General features: G+C 48.2%; 1 protein-coding gene across 1 annotated transcript in view; it reads right to left on the minus strand.

Annotated features, from left to right (window-relative positions):
- The window catches only part of EIF2AK3 (eukaryotic translation initiation factor 2 alpha kinase 3), a gene marked incomplete at both ends in the record, with an annotated part of 64,315 nt that overhangs the window by 14,764 nt on the left and 21,897 nt on the right, over positions 1–27,654 (minus strand). The window contains 11 exons of the mRNA XM_080711435.1: positions 1,159–1,939; positions 3,585–3,734; positions 5,276–5,398; positions 10,502–10,614; positions 11,704–11,924; positions 14,864–14,986; positions 16,138–16,278; positions 18,423–18,585; positions 19,290–19,524; positions 21,684–21,817; positions 23,335–23,529. Coding sequence (XP_080567561.1) covers positions 1,159–1,939; positions 3,585–3,734; positions 5,276–5,398; positions 10,502–10,614; positions 11,704–11,924; positions 14,864–14,986; positions 16,138–16,278; positions 18,423–18,585; positions 19,290–19,524; positions 21,684–21,817; positions 23,335–23,529 — 2,379 coding nt within the window. The remainder of the gene's footprint in view (positions 1–1,158; positions 1,940–3,584; positions 3,735–5,275; positions 5,399–10,501; positions 10,615–11,703; positions 11,925–14,863; positions 14,987–16,137; positions 16,279–18,422; positions 18,586–19,289; positions 19,525–21,683; positions 21,818–23,334; positions 23,530–27,654) is intronic.

Raw genomic sequence — 27,654 nt, forward strand, 5'->3', positions numbered from 1 at the left:
GCCTCCCATGAGGCAAGGCCGCTGCTTGAGCCAGCGAGGTCTGGATCAGTCCACCAGCTAGCCAGGCCACTACTGGGGCTGTCAAGAGTGGGATCGGTATTTGCAACGCGGCATGCAGAGAAATATCGCAGAAAATTAAAACCAGATGCTTCCCCTAATCAGCAAAAACTAGGAGGAAAGGGGCAATAGGAAGTGGTCGAGCTATAGAAAGGGCCCTATAGTGAAGCAACTAAGGTGACCAATCAGAGGGTATGGAATAGGGGAGGATGGAGCCTCTTTAAAACGCAGGAGGTACATAAACAAATGTATCAAAGTTAATCACCAAACAAGCATGGGATCGAGGGAGGGGGAGGGAATGGGATGGGGGCTGGATGAGGGCTAATTGGATGATGTGTGCTTGTATATCCTCTCGGAGTCTTGTATTCCAATGTGATGTATGATTACAATGCACCAATAAAAATAAATTTAAAAAAATTTAAAAAGAAAGAGGTCTGGGAGTATAGCCCGGAGGTAGAAAAGCCCCTGGGTTCCACCCTTAGTACCACCAAAAAAGAAAAAAAAAATGAAGTTGTCTTGGATGGCCAGTTGTTCGGGATCTTAGAGGGGGAGTGTTGACGGAGACAGAGCTGCCACTAATGCCTTTCACAGTAAGACGAGCACAGCACGTCCTAGAGGAGAACGTGCGACTCGTCTGGAGTTTCAAACACGAGGCGTTCTTGCAGCGGGCCCCTTCATGCTATCTTCTCAGACCTCTGCTCGGATGCCTTCACCATCCTTTGTTCTTAAGGGTTCTTATAGTGTGAAAAACTGACAGGTCCTGCAAGAACTGCTCTGAGTTCCCAAAAGCAGATAGAAAGCCTTGCGTGATCCCATCCGTTAAATTTAATTTGAAAGCTTCATTTTTTTTTTCATGGTACCAGGGATCGACCCTGGAGTATTCTACCTCCAAGCTACACCCCCAGTTCTTTTTGGTTTGTTTTGAAACAGGGTCTTGCTAGGTTGCTGAGTCTCCCTACATTGCTAAGGCTATCCTTAAATCTAGGAACCTCCTGTGTCAGCCTCCTAAATATTGGGATTACAGCTGTGTGCCACCACACCCAGCTTCATTTTCTACGTGTGACAGTTGTCTGGGTGGTCCTGCAAGGGCAGAATACAGACCTTGAGGTCCCTGTGCATGAGGCCTTTACTGTGCAGAAACTCGACCGCCTCCGCGATCTGCAGGAAGATGTGCAGACACGCGCTCCTCTCTCTCTCCTCGATGACACACCGGCGGTTCATCCAGTCTTTGAGGTTTTCCTTTCTGCAGAGCTGCATCTGAATGTAGAGGTACACCTTCGGTGAGCTGGGCTGGACTTTCTCCGCGGAGTTCTTAGTGAGGTCTAAACTCAGAGTGGTTGGTCTCGGAGGAGAGAGAGACAAGGTAGCTTCGGAAGACGATCTGCTGCTGGCGCACTTGAGCGCAGTTGGTTTATTAGCAAAATGGTTGCCAAGGTGCAGTCGGTTAGTTTTGGGCTCTCCTCTACTGGACGCGTTGTCACAGCCAGAATCCTCAAACACTATGGAAGAGGAGGTTCTCTCCCTTGACCTCGCGTCAGGACAAGCCTCGGAAGGGCAAAGTTCGAAAGAGAGCCCTCCCGCGCTGCCATCCACGGTGCCGTCGTCCACGCCGCAGTCCGTGAGGCAACTGTCCCGCAGGTTGTCCGCGGCGGCCGCTGACCCACCGACATCTCCGTGGTCCGTCCCGGAGAACTCCAGCGGGGAGAACGGGCTGTCTGACGAGCTCGTCTGGCCACAGGAAATCCCCACTGAAAAAGAGCTGCTTCTGTGTGGTGACGGAGGGATGATTTCAATGTGTCCCTCCGTAGAGAAAGGGTCCATCCTGAGGATCTTAACAGACGGCGCGTCCATGGGGCTCGGAGAGCTGAGTAGCCAGTCTGTGCTAAGGGTGGGCGACACGGGAGGGGTGGAGTGAATGGACGTCAGTCAGCGAGCCGCGCTCTTGTTAAACAGCTCCAACCATAACAACGCCAGTGACCAAATGACAAGCAGAACAGCACACAGACGGAACGGAACAGACAATGTTGCATCCCATCCACCAAATTTAATTGGAAAATTTCATTTTCTTTCTTGTTTTCGTGGTGCTGGGGATTGACCCAGGGGCATTCTACCTCTGAGCCAGTCGTTTTTGTTATTTATTTATTTTTGTGGTATTGAGGATTGAACCCAGAAGCATTCTACCTTCCAGCTACACTCCCAGCCCGTTTACTTCTATTTGGAAGCAGGGTCTCGTTAGGGTGATGAGAGTCCTACGACTTGCTGAGGCTGTTCTGTCTTTGAGCCTGTGATCCTCCTGTTTCAGCCTCCCAAGTACTGAAATTACAAGCGTGCTTATTTTCTGTTTTGAAACAGAGTCTCTCTAGGTTGTTGAGAGTCTCCCTAAACTGCTAAGGCTGCCCTTGAGCCTGTGATCCTCCTGTCTCAGCCTCCTAAAAGCTGGGATTATAGTTGTGTGCCACCACGCCTCCCTTCATTCTCTACTCAAAACAGTTGTCTGGGAAGATCACGCAAAAGCAGCACGGCCTTTTATGCAAAACACAAAGTAAGCCCTCCATGGTGGCACACACCTGTAATTCCAGTACTTGGGAGGCTGAGATAGGAGAACTGCAGGGTTGTGGCCAGCCTCAGCTAGTTAGTGAGACTATTAAAAAAAAAAAAAGGCTGGGAGTATAGCCTAGAGGTAGAATGCTCCTGAGTTCAATCACGAGCAACACACACACACACACACACACGCGCGCGCGCACACACGCGCACACACACACGAATGTTGACAAAAGGAATCAAGACGATACCTCATAATAAGAAAAGACTCTGTGAATCCTTCAATCACCGTTCATAGAACACCACTGATTAATAATTAAAAAATAAGTATGTTTTCAAAAACTCCATCAAGTTGGGCGTGGTGGTACATGTTTGTAATCCTAGTACTTAGGAGGCTGAGATAGGAGGATTGCAAGATTGAGGCCAGCTTTAACAAATTAGCAAGACCCTGTTTCAAAATAAAGGACTGGGGGTATAGCTTAGAGGTAGAATTCCCCTTGGTTTAATCCCCAATGCCCCCCAAAAAGAAAAAAAAAAACCAACAAAATGAATAGACCAAATCTCAATGGGTGGTTAGAGAACTTTCCAAAACATGATACAGGAAAGACTACTGTTCTTTTTCTATAAAACATATAAATAAATAAAAATTCCTAAAGTTATGGAAAATGATAGTAGTATTCACAGAAGCAAAAAACTAGCCTAAAGCTCGGCGTGGTGGCGCACGCTTATAATCCCAGCATTTGGGAGGCTGAGACAGAAGGATTGCGGCTCGTGGCCAGCCTCAGCCACTTAGTGAGGCCCTTGGCAACTCAGTGAGACCCTGTTTGAAAATAAAGAAGAAAAAATAGGGGGTGTTGCTTGGAGGTCGAATGCCCCTGGGTTCCATCCCCAGTACCACAAAAACAAACAAATAAACAAACAAACAAACAAACATAAAAACTAGCCTAAAAACAAAACCCTGGCCTCGCCACGCACGCCTAAGTTACCTCTCGTCCTTCAGCCAGATCTCGTCCATCTCCTCCTGCCACTTCTCGGGCGGCGCTTCCAGCCAGGCGTTGAAGTAGCGCACGATGCCCGGGTGCTCCAGCTTGGCCAGGGCTTTGACCTCTCGCATGACTTTCTCCCGGGCCAACTCCCTGAAGCACAGGAAAGAAAAGATGCTGCTGGTTGTCACCTCTGTGGCCAATCGTGATGACAGCAAGAGCAACAAAGAGTCTTCCTTGAATTCAGAGTTAGAATCACAGAGTGTATAATTTTTTTTTTTTTTTTTTTGGCGGTACTGGGGATGGAACCCAGGTGCGTTCTACCTCCCAGCTACACCCCCTGCCCTATTTTTTATTCTTTATTTTGAAACAGGGTCTCACTGAGTTGCCGAGGGCCTCGCTAAGTAGCTGAGGCTGGCTGCGAACTGCAGTCCTCCTGTCTCAGCCTCCTGAATGCTGGGATGACAAGCGTGCGCCACCACGCCCGGCTCTCGCTATCATCTTGAGCAACATAAATAAATGGGAGGTGGGTCCTTTCTCCTCTGTGCTTGCTGTAATGTCCCCGCTCTCCCAAGCTAAGCATCCAGGTACACTGACTTCTCCAGCTTCTAGATCCCTTCAATTCCTTCTGCTCAGTCCCTACCTTAGAGTCAAACTCCGGCAAAGCAAGTCCTCTCACTCCTGACTCTGGCTCACAGGAGCCGCCCACACTGCCGGGGCCTCCACTTTCACCACGGCGCCTTCCTACGCCAGGGCTGCTGACTACAGACAGGAAGCTGAGCCCCCTGGCCTGGTGGGACAGGTGCTCCCTCCCTGTGCCTCGCCCATCCTCAGCACCACCCCTGCGCTGGCTCTCCGCCCCTCCTCAGCCCCCTCGACATGGCTGCCACTAGAGGAGGCTCCTGTTGGCCACCCGGAGCCGGTGCCACCACTTCCCTGAGGCTGCCTCCCTGGACCGCCTTGGGCTCCACCTGCTCCTTCATGAGAAGCTGTTTACTAACATAAGGCACAGGTCACAATCTTTCCTGCAGTGTGAGAGGGAGAGAGAGAGAGAGAGAGAGAGAGAGAGAGAGTGAGTGTGTGTGTGTGTGTGTGTGTGTGTGTGTGTGTGAATGAGAATACTGAAAAGTTATAGGCTTCTGCAGGGAGAAAATATTGTTTAGTTTAATCTTAACTTCCTATGTGATGCCTGACACATAGGAATACACACACACACTCTCTCTCTCTCTCTCTCTTACACACACACACATATATATTTAATTTTTTTTGTGGTACTGGGGATGGAACCCACGGGCATTCTACCTCTGAGCTATACCCCCTGCCCTATTTTTTATTCTTTATTTTGAAATAGGGTCTCACTGAGTTGCAGAGGGCCTCACTAAGTAGCTGAGGCTGGCCGCGAACCATGATCCTCCTGTCTCAGCCTCCCAAATGCTGAGATTACAAGCGCACGCCACCAGGTCCAGCTAAGAGCATATTTTTAAAGTAGATACACGGCAAGCTCTGTGTGTCACACTTTTGGACAGCTGGTTGCCTGGTAGTACTAAGCGCCTACAATGTGGAAGAATGTCAATGTGGAAGAATGTCAATGTGGAACAGAAATGTTCTTTGGAGTGACTGTGCAGGACGGTAAGAAGCCCTTTGCCATGAGATGGGGTTTTCCAGTGCTGAGCTGGCTCCCGGGCGTGCGGTACCTGTTGGGGAGGCGGATCCTCTTGATGGCATAATTGCAGTCATCTACTTTGTTCCTAGCTTCAAAGACGACGCCAAAGCCACCACGACCCAGACACTGAATGGGCTCAAAATCTGTGAGATAGCTTAAAAACAAGAACACATTTTTAAGCAAGTTTTTAAAAAGTTCACTATACACACACACACACACACACACACATATTTTTTTTTTTTTTTGGTGGTACTGGGGTTCCTGGAAGCCCTTCTACCTCCGGGCTACACTCCCAGACCTATTTTTACATTTTTATTTGGAAACAGGGTCTCCTAAGGCAGCACGCGCGGCTGGCTTCGAACCTACGCGATCCTCCTGTCTCTGCCTCCCAAGCGCGGGGATTACAAGCGTGCGCCACCACGCCTGGCCGCAATATATATTTTTATGGCCCTGGGGAGGGAACCCAGGGGCATTCTACCTCTGAACTACACCCCCAGCCTTATTTTATTCTTTTATTTTGAAACAGGGTCTCACTAAGTTGCGGAGGGCCTCACAAGTTGCTGAGGCTAGCTGTGAATCTGCAATCCTCCCGACTCAGCCTCCCAAGTATTGGGATAACAAGTGTGCGTTACCACCCCCCAACTTATTTTTAGTTTTGAAACAAGTTCTTGCCAGGTTGATGAGAGTCTCACTACTTGATGAAGCTGTCCCTGAATCTGCGATCCTCCTGTCTCAGTCTCCCAAGTACTGGGATTATAGGAGTGTACCACCATGCCTGGCTACTTTGCAATAGTTTTAAATTTTACAGTAAGGTAAAAATTGGTTCACTGTTATATTATGATATGTAAAAATGCATACATTTAGTAAACTTGGAGGATTTTTTTTTTTTTTTTTGGTGGTACTGGGGGTGGAACCCAGAGGCTTTCTACCTCCGAGCTATCTATCCTCCCAGACCTATTTTATATTTTATTTGGAAACAGGGTCTCACTAAGTTGCCGAGAGCCTCACTAAGTAGCTGAGGCTGGCTTCGAACCTGCGCGATCCTCCTGTCTCAGCCTCCCGAGCGTGGGGATGACAAGCGTGCGCCGCCACTCCCGGCTGAGGATTTATTTTAACAGAGATTCTAGATTGAATTGTATTAACTGCATTCTTAGTTCTTCCATTTACACAAATTAAGCAAACATTCTTACAGATTCCCTAGGGTGTGGGGCAAGCTTTTTAAAATTGGGAATCACTTGTTAGTCACTTGTTACTGCAGAGACTGCCTTACGGATTTATCTTACCTAACACTTTCCATCATGTACTAAAATCTATTCTTCCATCTTTCAGTTCCCGTGGCATTTTATTTGTTTTTTTTTTTTTTTGGTGGTACTGGGGTTCCTGGAAGCCCTTCTACCTCCAGGATACACTCGCCCGGGGTACACTCCCAGACCTATTTTTTAACATTTTTATGTGGAAACAGAGTCTCTTAAGCCAGCGAGGCTGGCTCCGAACCAGCGCGATCCTCCTGTCTCCGCCTCCCGAGCGCGGGGATGACAAGCGTGCGCCACCACGCCCGGCTTTCCCGTGGCATTTTATGTTCAAAATGTTATGACCTCAGCCGGCCGTGGTGGGCGCGCTTGTCATCCCAGCATTGGGAGGCTGACGTAGGATGATCGTGGTTTGGGGACAGCCTCAGCTACTACTTAGTGAGGTCCTTTACAACTCAGTGAGACCGTTTCCAAATAAAGAATAAAAAATAGGGTTGGGGTGTAGTTCGGAGGTAGAATGCCCCTGGGTTCCATCCCTGGTACTGCCAAAAAAAAAAAAAAATGTTATAATTCATTGCACAGTCTACAAAGTTCATGGAAAAACCTAAATAATCTTGTTAATTACTTTTTTAGCCAGAAATCTCCCCAGGCAGCCAAGCAGCTGCGGGTAAGGCCCACACTTCCAGCAGCGTTGGGCGGCGAGGGCGCTGGCACCTGCAGCCAGCGCTCGGCGGCGCCTCCCCAGCCTGAGCTCACCGCCGTGGGCCTGGTGCGCGCGCTGTGCTTGCACAGCTTAGAGCAGGGCCTGCGCTCCTCTCTAACACATCTGCTCTGGCAGACGGCCCTCTGCCCTCGATGGAAGCCCGCCCTCCTTCCTTCTGCTCTCTCGGCACCTCTGCAGAGCTTCCCCGGGCGGCTTGCTGTTCCTACGGCGCTGCGGACATGGCACTCTGGACGACAAAGATCTATCTACTCTCAGTACTGGGCAGTTTTTTTGTACGCAGCTCGAGTGTCCCTCGCCGCTGTCCTGTGGGGTCATGAGTGTAGGAAAGCATCCTGCTTTCCCTTCAAGCTTCCAGAACCCGGGCACCTCCTGGCAAATGAGCGGCCTCATAAATGTCTGTCGACTAACTGCGCGGACTCAAAGGCGCGGCAGCTCGTGCCGGGAGCGAGTCCAGTCTCTCCTCTCACCGTCCACTGCTGTGGACAGCCACCGTGTATTCCCCTCGGAAGGCTGAGTTTATCACCGGAGGCCCTGCACATCCACCCTGATCGCTTAGTTGCCTCAGCTGGCTACAGCCTGGGGTAGAGGAGGAGGGTCAAACCCCAACCCTCTGTGGGCCAATTACCTTCACAGAGAAGGAGTAACAGCGCCGATTCCTAAAAATAGCTAGTCAAGATGCCTCAGCACAAACCCGCCCCCACCGCTCCCTGCCCTGCTGGAGGGCCCATCGTGAATACCTTCTGAATTCACAGCTTCTAAACAGAGGAGCACAGTATTCATGACCTTACGAGCATCCTCTAGTCTAAGGTCTCGGCTGATAAATGACAAAGCTGAGATTTGAATTCCTGACTAAATCCAGAGCTCATGCTCCCGAGCATAACAGGCACAAATAACACAGGCTGTTATTAGTACTCTAGAAACGCTTTATAAGACAACCAGTCACACTGTCCACAGGGAATGGAGGTAAGGAAGAGCTGCCTACGTGTATGGCACAGTGTTCCGACTCACTTGGCATCCGCCTGGCAAACGCACCTTTATTCACGAGGCCACATGCCCAACCTCCCCATCTCCAAGAGCCTCGCTCTTGTAATTAAGACTCAGTTCAAACATGATCTCATTTATGGTGTCCTCTGACGTCATCACAGCTAAATTTAGGACTTGGCTAAATTTAGTACTCTCGCTGTCTTTCCACAGGGAGAGAAATGCGAAGTGCTAAGTTTAGTTGCGATGACCTCCAGCTTCCCTGGCACAGGCTCGCTCGCCCCGCGCTTCCTCTTCTTTTTCCTTTTCCTTCTTTCCTGACCCCCTTCCTTCCCTATGGCGCTAGGCCCGCGCCTGCAGGCAGGCGTTCTGCAGCTCAGTCTTTTGAATTCTCCCAAAGCCTGTGCTACTGTCCTGCGTGTACTGGTTCAGAGGACATGCTGGACAAACCCTCCTGGCTCCATGGCGGAGCACCTGTGAGGCGTGCTGGGTCACGGCCCGGCCTCTCTCTGCCTCCCCTGTGAGCACTCCCTTAGCAACAGCGTGCAAGTAGCTCTATCATTGGTTTCTTGCCCAGTAAATTCTGCTCCGGTCATGGAATTCAGGAGTCTCACTGATTCCCACCATCCTGAAGCAGGTGGCTGAGTGCAATGGAGAGCCTTAAAACACCTATCAATTATTATTGTTATTTTTTGAGGTACTGGAGGTCGAACCCAGGGGCATTCTGCCTCTGAGCCACACCCCCAGCCCCATTTCTCATTTTTATTCTTTTTTAAAATTTTTTGGTGGTACTTGGGGTGGAAACCAGGAGCTTTTCTACCTCTGGGCTTTGCTCCCAGACCTATTTTATACTTTATTTGGAAATAGGGTCTCACTAAGTTGCTGAGAGCCTCACTAGGTATCTGAGGCTGGCTTCGAGCCTGTGCAATCCTCCTGTCTCAGCCTCCCAAGGACTGGATTACAAGCGAGCGCCACCACGCCCGGCTCTTTATTCTTTATTTTGAAAAAGGGTCTCACTAAGTAATGGAGGGCTTCACTAAGTAGCTGAGGCTGGCTGCGAACCTGTGATCCTCTTGTCTCAGCCTCCCAAATACTGGAATTACATGCGTGCACCACCACGCCTGGCTTCCCTATCAATTATTTTTAATCTTTTCTATCAAAAAAACATTGCTTAGGCCGGGTGTGGTGGCGCACGCTTGTAATCCCCGCGCTTGGGAGGCAGAGACAGGAGGATCGCACAGGTTCGAAGCCAGCTGTGAGCGCTGGTTTAGGAGACCCTGTCTCCAAAAAAAAAAAAAAAAAAAGTAAAAATAGGTCTGGGAGTGTAGCCCGGAGGTAGAAGGGTTTCCAGGAACCCCAGTACCACCAAAAAAAAAAAAAAAAAAAAACCCACAAAAAAACAAACATTGCTTAGATGGACATGGTGGTGCACGCTTGTACTCCCAGAACTTGGGAGGCTGAGACAGGAGGATCACACAAGTTCAAAGCCAGCCTCAGCTACTTAGTGAGGCTCTGTGTCCAAATAAAATATAAAATAGGTTTGGAAGTGTAGTTCAGAGGTAGAAAGCCCCTGGGTTTCATCCCCAGTACCATGGGGGGGGGGATAAAACTGACCCAGAGCTCCTCCTGCACAACACAGCACCAAAGAGCGACGGAGTAGCCCCTCTACTTGACTTTCAAATCTCTCGACCTGCCTCCTTTTAGCTAACCTACTTCTCTTCTGCTTTTAAAAGTCAGCTGCTGCAAGCCAGTCGTGGTGGCACACGCTTGTAATCCCAGCATTTGGGAGGCTGAGACAAGAGGATCGCAGTTTGTGGACAGCCTCGGCTACTTAGTGAGGCCCTCCGCAACTCAGTGAGACCCTGTTTTAAAATAAAAATAAAAAATAAAAAATAAAAATAGGGCAGGAAGTGTAGCTTGGAGGTCAAATGCCCCTGGGTTCCATCCCCAGATCTGCCCCCCCCAAAAAAAGTTAGCTGTTCCTAGGCATGGTGGTGCACACTTGTAATCCTAGTACTTGGGAGGCTGAGACAGGAGGATCACAGGTTCGTGGTCAGCCTCAGCTATTTAGTGAGGCTCTCCACAACTTAGTGAGACCCTGTTTCAAAGTAAAAAATAAAAAATAGGACTGGGGGTGTAGCTTGGAGGTAGAAGGCCCCTGGGTTCAAGTCCCACTACCGCAAAAAAATAAAAAAATAAAAGCAAAACAAGCCCTAAGTTGAGTGGGACCTCGGTCTGGAGGCCTCCCGGATCGGGGGCTGCTGTGGGGAGCTGGCACGCAGTGGCACCGCACAGCTCTTACCGGGAGACATATCCGCAGTTGTTCGGATCCTTCCGGCTGCCGTCGCTGGACTCGCCGCTCACAGAATCGTACTTGCTTTCAGTTTGACACTGAGTTTCAGATTCTTTCCTTTGCTGATAAGGCCAAAAATAAAATCACTATCAGTACAGAGCTGAATGGAAGTCAGTGAATAGGCTTAGGTTATAAAATAGCATTGAAAAATACTGTTGAGAAAAGTAAAACCACAACAAACAGCACCCCCCAAATATATTTAAGGAAAATAAAGCTTATCTTCCAACTGTCATTCCTCTAGTCTGTGTGTGTGTGTGTGTGTGTGTGTGTGTGTTGTGTGTGTGTGTGTGTGAGACTAGGGATTGAACCATTGAATTCTATCTCCAAGTACACCCCTAGCCTCATTTTATTTATATTTTTGAAACAGTGTCTCTCTAGGTTGATGAGAGTCTGGAATCCCAGGACTTGGGAGGCTGAGACAGGAGGATCTCAGGCTCACAGCCAGCCTCCGCTATTTAGTGAGGCCTCTGAGACTTGGTGAGACACTATCTCAAAATAAAGAATAAAAATAGGGCTGGGAGTGTAGTTGGAGGTAGAACGCCCTTGGATACAATCCCCTGTACTGCACACACACACACACACACACACACACACACACACACACACACACACAAAACAAAAACAAAAACAAAAACACATCAAATATGGAGCGTTTCAATTGGATAAGGACTGGAACGTCCATTAGGTTTAGCAAAAACATCACCTAGAACCGCAGTTCAGTGGCTGGCCAGGTGAGGGCGTGCGTGAGCAGTCAGGCAGGGGAACTGGGCTGCCCGAGAGACATCGCTGAGTGGAGGAGCCCCCAACTTCTTAGGGCCTAGTGTTTTCACTGTGCCCTTGTGTGGCGACTGCCGCAGGTGCGCACAGCAGTAAGGTGTGCGCAGGTCTGTGGCCCAGCAGCAACAGCCAACCCCACACGCCTCATGGGCTACACCCTGTACGTCTGCGGGTTCCGCTCTACGCCATTTGCACACGGATGAGCCTGCCTGGCGACTCAGTTCTCAGGTGGGTCCTCATTCAGTGACCGGTGACCGTAGAAGCAACAGTGACCGCCCGGCCAAGCTTAAGTACCGACTGGTACCAACGCCCGCCCTGCCAGTGTCCAACCCTCCCAAACCTGGAGATGTAGCTAGAGTCTAAGAATGTCTTACCCTGTGAGGCTGGGGGTGAAAAAGTCGGCGCACAATGAAAGTTGTTGCTATGATACAAAACAAAATTGTCCCAATTATTTCTTTCCACCAGTGTAAGAGGAGGACAGGATCCTTCCTGCGGACGCTCTTGCCGTAAGCTGGGTCGTCGAGGAACCTGACGGTGACCTGTGTGCTCCGCTTGGTCCGGTCCCTCTTGTAGTAAGGCAGGTAATAACCGTTATCTTCGAAGACAAACAGCAAGAGGGTTTGCTTCTTGTTTTAAGATAAACCCAAGAGGCACATCTTTAACTGCTAAAAATCATCTGTTTTCTGATGACTTATAATACCAATTACTTTTTTTTTTCTTCAGTACTGGTGTTTGAACCCAGGAGCATTCTACCTTCAAGCTACATCGGCAGCCCTATTTTTATTTTGAAACAGGTCTCACTAAGTGGTGGAAGGCCTCAGTAAGTAGCAGAGGCTGGTCACGAACCTGCAATCCTGTCTCAGCGGCCCAAGTACTGGGATTACAAGTGGGTGCTACCATACCCGGTCATACTAATTCTTTTTAATGTTTCATCTCTCTTCTTTATTATTTAATTTTGGTACTGGGATTGAACCCAGAGGCATTCTACCTCCAAACTACACCCCTAGCCCAATTTTTAAATTTCTTATTTGGAACCAGGGTCTCACTGGGTTGCTGAGCGCCTCACTAAGTCGCCGAGGCCGGCTTTGAACCGGTGATCCTCCTTTCTCAGCCTCCCAAGTACTGGGATTACAAGCGTGTGGCACCCTGCTTGGCTTTTTAAAACATTTTAAACGTCTTCCTGGCCGGGCGCGGTGGGCACGCTGTCATCCCCGCGCTTGGGGGGCGGAGACAGGAGGATCGTGCAGGTTCAAAGTCAGCCGCGCGGGCGTAAGAGACCCTGTTTCCAAAAAAATTAAAAAATAGGTCTGGTAGTGTAGCTCGGAGGTAGACGGGTTTCCAGGAACCCCAGTACCACCAACAAACAAACAAAACAACAAAACAAAAAACATCTTCCTTTGCCTTACTTCTTTTTCTTTAAATACAGACATTTTCTTTTCTAACACAAGCAGCTTAAATTTTCTTTATATTGAGTAGTAAGACTAGAAAAATTTAAGGGCAACTCCATTCATTACTTCATTAATAATGAATTAAATCCTTTAAATACAAGAACTAGCTATAACTTGAGATCAACAAAATAGCAACTCGTGAAGCCAGGTGTGGTGGTGCACGCTTCTAATACCAGTACTTGAGAGGCTGAGACAGGAGGATGGCACAGGTTCGAAGCCAGCCTCAGCTACTCAGTGAGGCTCTCAGCAACTCAGTGAGACCCTGTTTCCAAATAAAATAGGCCTGGGAGTGTAGCCCGGAGGTAGAAGGCCCTGGGTTGTTTCATCTCCTGTAACACACACACACACACACACACACACACACACACACGCACGCAACTTGGGTCATGAATTCTTCTTCCTAGCTTCAGGAAAACACCCCATTCTGTTCTTCGGCTCACTGCAGGCTGCCATAAGAGTTTGTCCCAGAAATCCAACTCATCTCCTTTGTGTTCTATTTTGTTCCACACACCAGAAGACCACACAGTTCTTTCTTACCTTGTCTTTACATCAGTTTCAGATAAAGCCTGCTGTCTACTTTAGAGCCCTCAATTTTCCCCCCCTCTATCTTTTTAATCAATTTAGGTTATATATAATAATTTTCCAGTTCTAGCACCTAGGGTGAAGAGCCCTTCTTTTTTTTTTTTTTTTTTTTTTTTTTTGCGGTACTGAGGATGGAACCCAGGGGCATTCTACCTTTGAGCTACACACCCAGTCCTATATTTTATTCTTTATTTAATTTTTTAATTTTTTGGTGGTACTGGGGGTGGAACCCAGAGGCTTTCTACCTCCAGGCTATACTCCCAGGCCTATTTTTTATATTTTATTTGGAAACAGGGTCTCACTAGGTTGCTGAGAGCCTCACTAAGTAGCTGAGGCTGGCTTCGAACCTGTACAATACTCCTGTCTCTGCCTCCAAGTGTGGGGATTACAAACCTGCTCCACCAGCCTGGCTTTTATTCTTTATTTTGAAACAGGGTGTCACTAAGTTGCAAAGAACCTCACCAAGTAGCTGAGACTGTTTTTGAACCATGATCCTCCTGTCTCAGCCTCCCAAAGGCTGGGATTATATGTGTGCGCCACCACACCTGACTTGAAGAGCCCATGTTTTTGTCTAGTGTAGACCTGATGACTTTTGCAATACCTAACTATTCAAAAGACTTTCATTTATGAGTATATCCCAATTTTTAAAAAAGTCTGCTTACCATACACCAATGTTATTTCATGTCTTTCCTTCCTTCCTTCCTTCCTTCCTTCCTTCTTTCTTTCTTTCTTTCTTTCTTTCTTTCTTTCTTTCTTTCTTTCTTTCTTTCTTTTTTCTTTCTTTCTTGTAGTAGGGATGGAAGCCAGGGGCATTCTACCTCTGAGCTCTACCCCGAGTTCCATTTTCTACTCTTTACTTTGAAACAGGGTCTCACTGAGTTTCAGAGGGCCTCAGTAAGTAGCTCAGGCTGTCCTTGAACCACGATCCTCTGGTCTCCGCCTCCCAAATGCTGAGATTACAAGCCTGCACCACCATGCCCGGCTCTTAAATTTTGTCTTTTCTTGACTTCTGCACTAATTTTTCTTATTTGAGAATGAAACTAAAATAAAATAAATTCACTTTATAGCACTTTCATGCAGCTCTGTAGATAAGCCCTGTCTTCATCATACGGGCCATTAGACAGTCAACCTCTTGTAGGCTGATGATTGAGAGCTGATAACTAGAAGTAATGCTTACAGGCACAGTGCTGGCAGAGACAACACACACATCGTCGCACTGAGACCCCGCAGAACACCATGGAGGGATTACCAGACTCATCGTACAGATACAGGAAGGAGACACAGGGAGCTACGGGCTGTGTGTGGAGAAGCTGGAGTGTGAGAAACAGCTGGGTGTGGAGAATCCGGGATTTGAACCCTGAGTCTGACTCTGGGGTGCATAGGCTCTTACGACTCAGGAGATTGCCTCCCACACCCCGACTTCGCTCCACTTGAGTTCTATTGGTGGATTTCAACTGAATGAGACATAAAAGGCCGCATTTCAACCCAGGAGCACGAGGCTTACCATACGGGTACTGCAGGACCGAGAGCGCACCGTTGCTGTACTCCTCATGGGAGAACTTATCGTTGCTGAGACATTTGTCAAATTCATCAGACCCTACCAAGACGGGAGTTCTGGAAGGAGAATCTAAAGGAGAATGAAAAAATGATAACTGTTAGGCCTTTAATAAGAATGCCCATGTTCCCTGGTTGAATACACTGATACTCAACCAGTTTAGTTCAAGGATATAAATCAAACAAATGGCCCAAGGTTCCTGCCCTTAAAAAGTACAATCTTGCTGGTCGTGGTGGTGCGTACCTGTAACCCCAGGACTTGGGAGGCTGACACAGGAGGATAGCAGGTTTGAGGCTAGCCTCAGCAACCTAGTGACTTTCTGCAACCTAGCAAGACCCTGTTTTAAAATAAAAATGAAAAGGAGCTGGGCAAGGTGACACATGCTTGTAATCTCAGTACTTGGGAGCCTGAGACAGGAGGACTGCAGGTTCATAGCCAGCCTCAGCTATTTAGTGAGGCCCTCCGCAACTTAGGGAGACCATTTCAAAATAAATAGTAAAAGTAATAGGGCTGGGGGTGGAGATCAAAGGTAGAATATCCCTGGGTTCAAGCCCCAGTAATGCAAAATAAATAAATAAATAAATAAAATAATAAATAAATAAAGGGCTGGGGGTATAGCTCAGAGGTACAGTGGCCCTGGGTTCAATCTCCAGTACTGCAAAATAAATAAATAAATAAATAAATAAATAAATAAATAAATAAATAAATAAATGTCTGAAGGTATAGCTCAGAAGTAGAATGACCCTGGGTTCAATCCCTAGTACAACAAGAAAAAAATAAAAAATTCCAACATCACACAGAATATGATTTACTTAAAGAAGCAATTGAAGCCGGGCACAGGGTGCACACTCGTAGCCCAGTATCTGGGAGACTGAGATGGAGGATCAGAGGTTCGGGGCCAGTCTTAGCAACTGAGCTAAGTTCTTAGCCACTTAGTGAGACTCTGTTTCAAAATGAAAAATAAAATATGGCTAAGGGTTTAGCTCAGAGGTAGAATGCCCCTGGGTTCAATTCCCAGTACCACCAAAAAATAAAAAGACAAAAAAATGCTCTAAGTGCTAATTAAAATTAATTATTGCCATAAGAAGTACCTTCGAAATTAATTGGTAAAATGTAAAGTATATAATAGTTGTTATTGCTGCACTATTTAAAACGAGGGCACAGAATTAGGATTAGGTCTCTGAACACTTTACCAGTGTTCATAAAGTTTATAATTCACTTACGAATTAAGGGTTTCCACTTGATTGTTGGCAAAGGAATAATCCCGTTTTCGCTGCTGGCAGATTCCAAGGCCTTGGGCGTCGTGGGGAACTTTTCTGAAATTCTGACCGAGGACTGCAGATACAGCTGGCCTCGGTACATTCCTGAGGGAACCAGAACGCTGTCAACCACGCAATGTTTCAAAAGGTCCCCTTGATTTAATAATTTAGATTAGTGGTAGTTATTTCTTAGCATGCTACACAGCTCTTTCCAAAGAGGAAATCGTGCCTGATGTACTCGAGTTTGACACAACAGTAACTCAAAAAATAGAGGGGATGAGCCGGCGCAGCGGGCACACTTGTCATCCCAGCTTTCGGGAGGCTGAGACAGGAGGATCGTGGTTCGCGGACAGCCTCAGCTATAAGTAGCGAGGCCCTCTGCAACTCAGTGAGACCCTGTTTCAAAATAAAGAATAAAAAATAGGGCAGGGGGTGTAGCTGGGAGGTAGAACGCACCTGGGTTCCATCCCCAGTACCACAAAAAAATAAAAAATAGCGGGGACAGTATATACAAGGTGCCCCAGTCTAGCTCCCTGAATAATAGCACATTTTCATCATCACAGAAAAATCATTCCAATAGAAAAATTCAAAAATAGAAAAGTCACTGTACTTTCACGAAACAAGTAGCTGAGGTGGAGTGACTTTCTTCTTCAAGAAATAAATTTCTCCTTCAAGGCTTTATTTAAAAACCTAGAATGCTGATGTATGGCCAGCAGCAACTCAGTCAAATACTATCCTAACACACGTGTGACACACTTGTCCCTTCAAACTCCTGCTCTGCACTGAAATGGAGGGGTGGGTGGCACATTGGTAGAGATTGCATAACTTTATGGTATTTCATGACGCAAAGTAATTCAAACAATTAGATTCGAAAGTTTTCAAAAGTTATATTAAAGGCCTTTTCTCAACTGTTCAGAAACACACCAGATTTTTTTTTCCCCCAGATCAGGTGTATATATGCATTGAAAGATTAAAAAAAAAACCAAACAACAACCACCACCCAATCTTTAAAAGGGAGCAAACTGGCCAGGCATGGTGGCGCACGCTTGTGACTCAGTACTTTGGAGGCTGAGACCAGAGGACTGCAGGTTCCCAGCCAGCCTCAGCGACTTAGTGAGGCCCTCCACAACGCAGTGAGACCCTGTTTCCAAATAAAGAATAAGAAATTGGACTGGGGGTATAGCTCGGTGGTAGAATGTCCCTGGGCTCTATCCCCAGCACCACAAAAATAAATAAATAAATAAATAAATAAATAAATAAATAAATCCAAGGAAGCAACTGATATAGATTTGAGTCTAAATACAAATACAGTAAGTCAGTTACCGACTTTGAGGACAGCTAAGCAAATGTCCATCATGCTGTACAGAGAACATTTCTAAGGCTCTCTAAAATAGGCTGCACCCAAGAATATACTATCGTAATTATACGTATAGTAATATAGTAAAAGAATATACTACAGTAATTAGAGATTTCAGAACTGGACAAATGGAAAAATAGCAGGAATGGAAGTCAGGGTCTAGATCTCAAGGCAATCAAATGGAGGACACGCTCAGGAGCGAGATCGAGAGGCTCCCGGAGGGAGGAGGGAGGGTAAGAGCGGCGTAGACGGCCCTGAGTGCTGCCGCGGGAGGGGTAGGAGCGGTGTAGACGGCCCTGTGTGCTGCCGCGGGAGGGGTAGGAGCGGTGTAGACAGCCCTGAGTGCTGCCGCGGGAGGGGCAGGAGCGGTGTAGACGGCCCTGAGTGCTGTCTCTGGAGGGGTAGGAGCGGTGTAGACGGCCCTGAGTGCTGTCATGGGAGGGGTAAGAGCGGCGTAGACGGCCCTGAGTGCTGCCGCGGGAGGGGCAGGAGCGGTGTAGACGGCCCTGTGTGCTGTCTCTGGAGGGGTAGGAGCGGTGTAGACGGCCCTGAGTGCTGTCACGGGAGGGGTAGGAGCGGTGTAGACGGCCCTGAGTGCTGTCACGGGGGGGGGGGGGGAATAAGAGCGGTGTAGACGGCCCTGTGTGCTGCTGCGGGAGGGGTAGGAGCGGTGTAGACGGCCCTGTGTGCTGTCACAGTGGGGGGGGTAGGAGCGGTGTAGACGGCCCTGTGTGCTGCCGCGGGAAGGGTAGGAGCGGTGTAGACGGCCCTGAGTGCTGCCGCGGGAGGGGTAGGAGCGGTGTAGACGGCCCTGTGTGCTGTCACGGTGGGGGGGGTAGGAGCGGTGTAGACGGCCGTGAGTGCGGCCGCTGCAGAGGCGGAGCCTGCTCACCCAGGTACACGCTGCTCTCTGTGGCTCCTCTGGCAGCTTCGACGATGTCTTCCTCATCTCCTCCAACGTCCTCATTAGATGCGTAACTTGTATCATCAAAGAGACTGATGGGAATGACTTTGCCGTCTCTAACCAACCAGGCAGACGCAATTGGAGTACAAAACTGAGCAGAAACGAAAAACAAATTTTAAATACTGCAAGCAGTACTTACATCGTTTCAACTCATAAAATACCACTTAAAGCCATACATTTTTTTTCTTTTTTTCTTTTCTGTGTGTGGTACCAGAGATCGAAGGCAGGAATGTTGTACCTCCCACCCTATGTTTTATTTTGAAATAGGGTCTAAATTGCTGAGGGACTCCTTAAATTGCCGAGGCTGGCCTGTAAGCCTCCCATCTCAGCCTTGTGAGTACTAGGATTACACGTGTGCACCATGGTGCCCAGTCTAAAGTCACACATTTCTTCCTTTTTTCCTTTTCCTTCCTCCCTTGTCGTCTTCTCTCTCTCTCTCTCTCTCTCTCTCTCTCTCTCTCTCTCTCTTTTTGTTGTACTGGGGATGTAATCTATGGGCATTCTATCCCCTAGATACACCCCCAGTCTTATTTTTTATTTTTATTTTGAAACAGTCTCGCTAGGTTGACGAGTGCCTCACTTCTTGTTCAGGCTGTCCTGGAACCTGCGATCCTCCTGTCTCGGCCTCCCGAGGACTGGGATTACAGGCGTGCGCCACCATGCCCAGCAAAGTCACACATTTCTTAAAGCACAGAGACCAAGCTGAGAACCCAAAATGACAGCTGTTTCCCTGGACCCATGAGAGCGGCCAGCGGGGAGGAGGGACACGTGGGTACGCCCTGGTGGCTTCAGTACCTGGTACTCCCACTCGAGGTGTCCGCCCTTCCTACTAAACGCCACCACCTTCCAGTCGGCGACCGAGACCTTGATCACCGTGTCCCGCATGGCGGCTTCCTGCTCCTTCGCGTCTGAAATAATTTCAGACTCTTCTCTGTTCCCGCTGGACTTAAAGGCGCCTTCGATGAATCCGGCTCTAGTTTCCATGTCTGGAATATACCGAAGTTCAAAGTGGCCAACACTGAAATTCCACCTTAAATTCACAAAGGCATGTTTTAGAAATCTACACGTAAGTAAAAGGACCAAACAGTACAGACCTCGCCTAGAACTGAAGAAACAAGTCCTAAGACCTTGTGATGAGAAGGGACAGGCCAACAGCTGTCCGGAAAGGGGTCCTCTGCTGGCTCTCGCCACGAGACAGGCGCGGTGAGAACTGTCTTGCCAGCCCCGGTGTCCTCACGGAAGGGAAGGCGCTCACGCTTAACCCGTCAGCGTGATTTGCTTCGGATACAACAGTCACCCTAACGTGTGGTTGCACACGGTCATCCTCATCTCTTAATTACCTGGCCACATCTCACTCACGTGCAGAGAAATTACAGCAACAAGCCAAAGTAAAAAGCAAGGTGGACGATCACCCAGATGTGCCCTGATGTGTGCTCTGCAGTGGGCACACACAAAAGACACTTTGCTTATTTATGTATTTTATTTTATTTTTTGGTACTGGGGATGGAACCCAGGGGCATTCTACCTCCGAGCTACACCCCAGCCCTATTTTTTATTCTGTATTTGGAAACAGGGTCTCACTGAGTTGCAGAGGGCCTCACTAAGTAGCTGAGGCTGTCCTCGAACCACGATCCTCCGGTCTCAGCCTCCCGAATGCTGGGATTACAAGCCTGCACCACCACGTCAGACTGAAAAACCACTTTATTGACAGCAGAGTGTCTTATCATTTAGATATAAAGTGTCCTAGGAAAATATTCTGACCTCTATTTAAAAAAATGTATCCTTAAGGTGTGGACCTTGGAAGCCTACACCTTTCCTATCTGGAAACTCAGAATTTGGTTGTGTTGTACTTCTGCTCTCATGTCTGAGTCCCCCGTGGGCACTCAACTCTTAAGGAAACAAAATCCCATGAGGATAAGGGAGGTCAGGCTGTCAGCAGAGGCCCTGTCCACAGTCCACTCAAAGTAGAAGGAATAAATACATTATTCACTGGGCTTGGCAAACAGTTTTTAGGAAACACAATGGAATTATATTGCATCAGACTAGACAAAAATCTGAAAGTCTGGTTCACTTTCAAATGATAAAGATGAAATCTAAAGTTATTTTTACTACTCAGGCAATATAACACTTTAATATTAGATTTAAAAAATATGGCACACGATACAGGATCAGCATATCTTATTTTTAAAATCACATATTTAAATGTGGAAATTACATAAGATGTTCATTATTTGAAGAAGGAAACAAAAAGGAATTAGACCAAATAAAGGATCTTAACACTATAAGAAAGTAAAATAAAATAATTCTTTTAAAAAATATTTTTTTGCAGTACCGGAGATTAAATTCAGGGATATCCTACCTCCTCCTTACACCCCCAGCCCTGTTTCTTACTCTTTATTTTGAAGCAGGGCCTCACTAAGTTGCAGAGGGCCTCACTAAGTAGCTGAGGCTGGCCATGAACTGTGATCCTCCTGTCTCAGCCTCCCGAATGCTGGGATTACAAGTGTGTGCCACCATGCCCAGCATATAAAATAATTATTGTAAAATTGGGATAATGAAACAAACTATGAAACTACTTAGTAGACAAACTACAGAATTAAATAGGTCCAAGCTTAAAGAAAACATGTTAACTTTGTCTTAGGAGCTTTCTTCATTCAAAGAACTTCTCCCAGTGAGTTTGCTGTGAAAAATATCATTAACCTCAGATCAAACCAACATGCAGTCACTCCACTGGATTCCTGATTACCGTATCCTGAATCGTATGGGGAGAAGCTCAACTTAGCATTTGTTAACGGCCAGGAGGACATTCTTAATTTAGGGCCTACATTTCCGTAAAGAGAACAAAATATTTCACAGAATCTTTGCAGAGAAAGCCGGGCATAGTGGCGCACACTTGTAATCCCAGCATTCGGGAGGCCGAGACTGGAGGATCGCAGTTCGCGGACAGCCTCAGCTACTTAGTGAGGCCCTCTGCAACTCAGTGAGACCCGGTTTCAAAATAAAGAATTAAAAAATAGGGCAGGGCTGTAGCTTGGAGGAAGAATGCCCCTGGGTTCCATCCCTAGACCCGCAAAAAAAAAAAATAAATAAATAAATAAAAAAAAAGAATCTTTGCAGAGAAACATCTGATGAATTTTGGTTTTAGGGATACTTCTAAATAACATCAACACAAATTCTCCCAATACCCACTTCTCGTTGCCGGTGCGCGGCCCGACAGCTCTGACGGTTTTCTGGGTGCGTTGCAGAAGCAAGATGTCCTCTTCTTCTTCCATTTCGTCACCGTCCCACCGGCGACAACCCAAGGCGGAGCAGATATACCTCACCTGAAAGCAGCAAGAGACGATCAGTAAGGGACGCAGCAACAGGAGCCAGGGACATTACAGGAAGCAGGTGCGAGGATTTTTTTTTTTCAGTACTGTGGATGGAATCCAAGGGCATTCTACTTCTGAGCTACACACCCAGTCCTATTTTTTTAGTCTTTTATTTATTTTTTAAAACAGGGTCTCACTAAGTTGCAAAGGGCCTCACTAAGTAGCTGAGGCTGGCCATGAACCTTGATCTCAAGAATGCTGGGATTACCAGCATGCACCATCATGCCATCACGGCCAGCCGGATTTTTAAAAAGTAAAAGCAAGACGGGCGTGGTGTTGCACGCTGGTAATCCCAGCATTTGGGAGGCTGAGACAGGAGGATCTCGGTTCACGGACAGCCTCAGCTACTAAGTGAGGCCCTTTGTGTTTCAGTGAGACCCTGTTTCAAAATAAAGAATAAAAATTAGGGTGGAGGTGGAGCTTGGAGGTAGAATGCCCCTGGGTTCCATCCCTAGTACCGAAAAAAAAAAAAAGATAAGAAGTAAAAGCAAGAGCCAGGTGGGTGGTGCACGCTTGTTATCCCAGTACTTGGGAGGCTGAGACAAGAAGATTGCAGTTTGAGGACAATCTCAGCTACTTAGTGAGGCCTCTGTAACTTAGAAAGATCCTGTTTCAAAATAAAGAGTAAAAAATTGGGCTGGGACGCCGGGCGTGGTGGTGCACGCTTGTAATCCCCGTGCTTGGGAGGCAGAGACAGGAGGATCGTGTAGGTTCGAAGCCAGCTGTGCTGGCTTAAGAGACCCTGTTTCCAAATAAAAAAGTATAAAAATAGGTCTGGGAGTGTATCCCGGAGGTAGAAGGGCTTCCAGGAACCCCAGTACCACCAAAAAAACAAACAAACAAAAAAATAGGGCTGGGAGACAGGTGTGGTGGTGCACGCTTATAATCCCAGCATTCAGGAGGCTGAGACAGGAGGATCGCGATTTATGGACAGCCTCAGCTACTTAGTGAGGCCCTTTGCAAATCAGTGAGACCCTGTTTCAAAATAAAGAATAAAAAAATGGAGCTGGGGGTATAGCTCAGAGGTAGAATGCCCTTGGGTTCCATCCCAGTACTGAAAAAAAAAAAAAAAAAGAAAAAAGAAAAGAAAAAAAGAAAGTAAAAACAACTTACGAAAATGTGTACAAAAGACCCAAGTGCGTGAAGCCTCAGAGGCTAGTAATTGCTAAAATGTGGTATGTGTGGTATGTGTGTGGGGTGGGGATGGAACCCACGGTCATTCTACCTCTGAGCTACACACTCAGCCCTATTCGATTTATTTTGAAACAGGGTTTCACTAGGTTTCAATCTTCCTGGCTCAGCCTCCCGGGTCCTGGGATTACAGGCGTGCGCACCACGCCTGGCTTACTTTCCCCTTTCGACTTCACAGTTCTCTTATTAAACACTAACCCTCAACTACTAGTAGTTTGGTTTGAGACATCGTCTTTTCCATCCCAATGTATTCTGATTTCCTTTTGCTGTTTACTCACCTTCCCACTATATGCACTGAGCCCATAAGTAGTGAGAGATTTTCCTCCAACCAAAACAACATCATCTCCAAACTTATAAGAAGATTCAAGAAGAGATTCGACAGTGAAAGGAACGGTCTCCATGCTCTCCCGGTCTCGGTCCCACTGGAAGAGGTCTCCATCCAGGGAAGGGATGATCATCTTATTCCCAAATACCTTAAAAAAAAAAAAAGCCCTTAAAAAAGGGTCAGAAATCCCCCCACCCTTTTCAACGCTGAGATTGAACCCGAGCCTCTCAGTGCTAGGCAAATGCTCTGCCACTAGGCTGCATCTTCAGCCCATTTTCTTTTTTCCTGGTACTGGGGGGTGAAACCCAGGGGCATGCTATCTCTGAACTACACCCCAGCCCTATTTTTTATCCTTTATTTCGAAACAGGGTCTCACTGAGTTGCAAAGGGCCTCACTAAGTAGCTGAGGCTGTCCATGAACCGCGATCTTCCTGTCTCAGCCTCCCCAATGCTGGGATGACAAGTGTGCGCCACCATGTGTGGCTCAAGCCCATTTTTATTTTTAGACAAGGTCTCACTAAGTTGCTGAGGCTGGTGATAGTCCTGCCTCAGTCTCTGAGAAGCTGGGGTTACAGGCACGCATCCGTACCAAGCAGGTGAAATCTTTTTTTTTTTTTTTTTTGCAGGTCTGCTACACCCCCTGCCCTATTTTTGTTCTTTAATTTTGCGGGTCTGGGGATGGAACCCAGGGGCATTCTACCTCTGAGCTACACCCCCTGCCCTATTTTTTATTCTGTATTTTGAAACCGGGTCTCACTGAGTTGCAGAGGGCCTCACTAAGTAGCCGAGGCTGCCTGCGAACTGCGATCCTTTGGTCTCAGCCTCCCGAATGCTGGGATGACAAGCATATGCCACCACGCTTGGCTTATTCTTCATTTTGAAACAGGGTCTCACTAAGTTGCGGACGGCCTAAGTAGCTGAGGCTGTCCGCGAACTGCGATCCTCCGGTCTCAGCCTCCCGAATGCTGGGCCTACAAGCGTGCGCAGCACACCCAGCAGGTGAAATCTTGAAGGGCAGTAACTAAGCCCTGGAGACTCAAGCCTGATATACCAGCCTCCGTGTAAGTAGTACACAACGCAGCATAGTTCATCAACTCGAAGTAATGTTTCAGCAGTCTAGTATTCATTTTTCTCAAACTCTTCCAAGGGCTAAGAGGGTCCCACAAAGATAGGTGCATTCCCAGCAGACTCTGGGATCCAACGAGGCCAAGAAGAGGTTGCTGCAGGAGCTTCTGATGCGGTCATGCGCAGATGGAGCTCCTGATGCGGCCATGCGCAGAATGACTTGAGTAAGCGACAACGCGCGCAGCATCTCCCAGGCCCGGTTCATCCCGGCCCATCTGTCACAGACTTGCATCCCAGGAGCCCAGGTGTGAAGATGCCGATTCCAGCAGTCTCCCAGCCCCATTTTGCTTTACGTCAAGTCAGCTGGGAGCTGGAAGCCTGCTAACTAAGCTTACTGGCTGCGTCCTTGTCTGTCCTTCCTTCTCTGCAGTGTTTCTGGAGGGCCGGCCTGTGCGCCTGCGGTCAGGGGAGACAAGAGAGCAGCCGGCCAGCCCACCGCTCCTGGGGAGCCTGAGCTGTGCTGTCAGGGGACAGCATGAGCGGGATGGTGGGTGGGGAATGCCACGGGGTGGGGGGGACAGAACAAGATAAAGGGCAACTGGAAGGGCGGGTGGGTCCTGCTGGGACAGCGCATCCTGGCGAAGGCTGAACCTGAGAGCCAAGAGCCAAGGGGGCAGCTGGGGGAACCGGGAGGAAGAGGACGAGGAAGCCTCAACAGGAGGCTGAGAGCCTGGGGAGGCTGGAGGAGGGGCCTGCCTGTCACTGGAAGACGCAGCCGGCCTCCTGGGAGCTTCCTGGAGCACAAGAGCTGAGATCCAGGACAATGCCAAGGCTTCAGGCCAAGAACATCTCGTCTCTTGAGTAAGAGCTTTAGTACGTGTCTTTGTGACACTGACCTTTGGTATTTCAAAAAATCGTCTGATCAGCCGGGGATGGTGATGCACACTTGTAATCCCAGGACTTGGGAGGCTGAGACAGGAGGATTGCAGTTTCAAGGCCAGCCTCAGATACTTAGTGAGGCCCTCTGCAACCTAGTGAGACCCTGTTTCAAAATAAAAAATAAAAAACTAAGGCTGGAGGTGTAGCTTGGAGGTAAAATGCCCCTGGGTTCTATCCCAGTACCCCCCAAAAATCATTTACTTCAATTAATAATTTAACTATAGTCCTGATCATACAACTATTGTCCTGACCATTCAGGTTGAAAACTTTGGGGAAAGGGGGCATACGAAAGAATACAAGTTAAAAAAGAAGGGAAAGCAGAGACATTCCCAAAGGATGCTGCTTTAGCCTGCTGTTTTACCCAGGGTCTCGCCAGGCTGCTGAGACCCTGGCTAGGTGGCTGAGGTTGGTCTCAAACCTGCAATCCTCCCGTCTCAGCCTCCCAAGTACTGAGATTTCAGGCCTCCGCCACCACACCCCGCTTAACTTAAAAAACAACCAGGATTTCTATTTAGTGTTTTGTTCCCTAAGGGGCAGAGTGCTCCGCCCCCCCACCCCAGCTCTGGCATTGTGGGAGGCCGCAAAAGCTGCTTTTCTCATGCGCTCCTTTCATATGCTCTCCAAAGCCTTGTTATTGCAGCCTGAACAACGATAACGCCTCGTTATGGCTCTCAGGAGGAGTTTCCTCCGTCTAAGCTCCATGTACCTTCGTGATGAACGTGGGGTTGGAGTTAAGCTGGTTATGGCTCATTCAGAAACCTGTGGCCGCTCTGCACTGTCTGACGACAGCCCCCACATCCTCAAGAGGACACTAGGTGTCCTCTACCTGTGACCACAAACCACCTCTGTCCCCATCTTCCTCCTTCCCCACGTGGGCGAAGTCAGGCAGGACGCTTACTACTACTGCTCTTCCCAGGCACGAGTGTGAGCGACAGTCTCCCGCGCCAGCTCCGCCCGCCGAAATCCTGCCCGGCCTTCACCCTGGTCAGTGTGCTGACAGCGACTGTCCCCTGCTAAGACTGTACTACACTTTCCATGACAACTGCAACTGAGATGTTATCGTGTGTTCTCAAAAACTGCTGGCTGAGCCGGGCGTGGTGGCGCACGCTTGTAGTCCCAGCATTCGGGAGGCTGAGACAGGAGGATCATGGCTCATGGACAGCCTCAGCTACTAAGTGAGGCCCTTTGCAGCTAAGTGAGACCCTGTTTCCAAATAAAGGATAAAAAACAGGGCTGGGGGTGTAGTAGCTCGGAGGTAGAATGCCCCTGGGTTCCATCCCTAGTACTGGAAAAAAAAAAAAAAAAAAAAGAAAAAGAGCCTGGCGTGGTGGCGCACGCTTGTCATCCCCGCGCTCGGGAGGCTGAGACAGGGGGATCGCACAGGTTCGCAGCCAGCCTCAGCTACTGAGTGAGGCCCTTGGCAACTTAGTGAGACCCTGTTTCCAAATAAAATAGAAAATAGGTCTGGGAGTATGGCCCGGAGGTAGAAAGCTCCTGGGTTCTACCCCCAGTACCACCAAAAAAAAAAAAAAAAAAAGTAGTAGGTGGGGGAGAAGGCAGGGCTGGAAGTTGGAACTTTTTATTTTTTTGAGGTACTGGGGATGAAACCCAGGGGCATTCTACCTCTGAGCTACACCCCCAGCCCTATTTTTTTATTCTTTATTTGGAAACAGGGTCTCACGGAGTTGCAAAGGGTCTAAGTAGCTCGGGCTGCCCACGAACTGTGATCCTCTTGTCTCAGCCTCCCAAATGCTGGGATTATTATGGGCTGTGCCACCATGCCAGGCTACGATTAGCATTTTGCCAACATCATACTAAAGGCCGGGTCACGAGAGAATCAATGGCGGCACTAACTCCATGTAGAACTGTTGATACGGAGCAGGACGGCTGCATGGTCTCCACACGTCTCCCTGGGAACGATTAGTTGTAAGAAATGAAAATAAATGAATAAATAAATAAATAAAACAGTAATTCTATAGTGCAGAACCTAGACGATGCCTTGAGTGGATGACCAAAATTAACGCCAGCGGTGAGCGACAGGCGTGCTAACCGAGGGGCACAGCACCCACGCAGCGTGCCAGCTGGGCCGCACACCTGCACCAGCCCCAAAGACACACCGGGCGAGCGCAGGAGGAGCACACTCCCAACCCTTCTTGTTCAGTGAAAGGCAGAGTCTATACTCTTCAAACATGGCAGTTTCATAAAACACAAAGAAGACTTGCTGAGGCCGTCCTCGGACCTGTGATCCTCCTGTCTCAGCCTCCCAAGT

Source organism: Muscardinus avellanarius (genome assembly GCF_963383645.1).
Source record: "Muscardinus avellanarius genome assembly, chromosome: 15".
NCBI lineage: Eukaryota > Metazoa > Chordata > Mammalia > Rodentia > Gliridae > Muscardinus > Muscardinus avellanarius.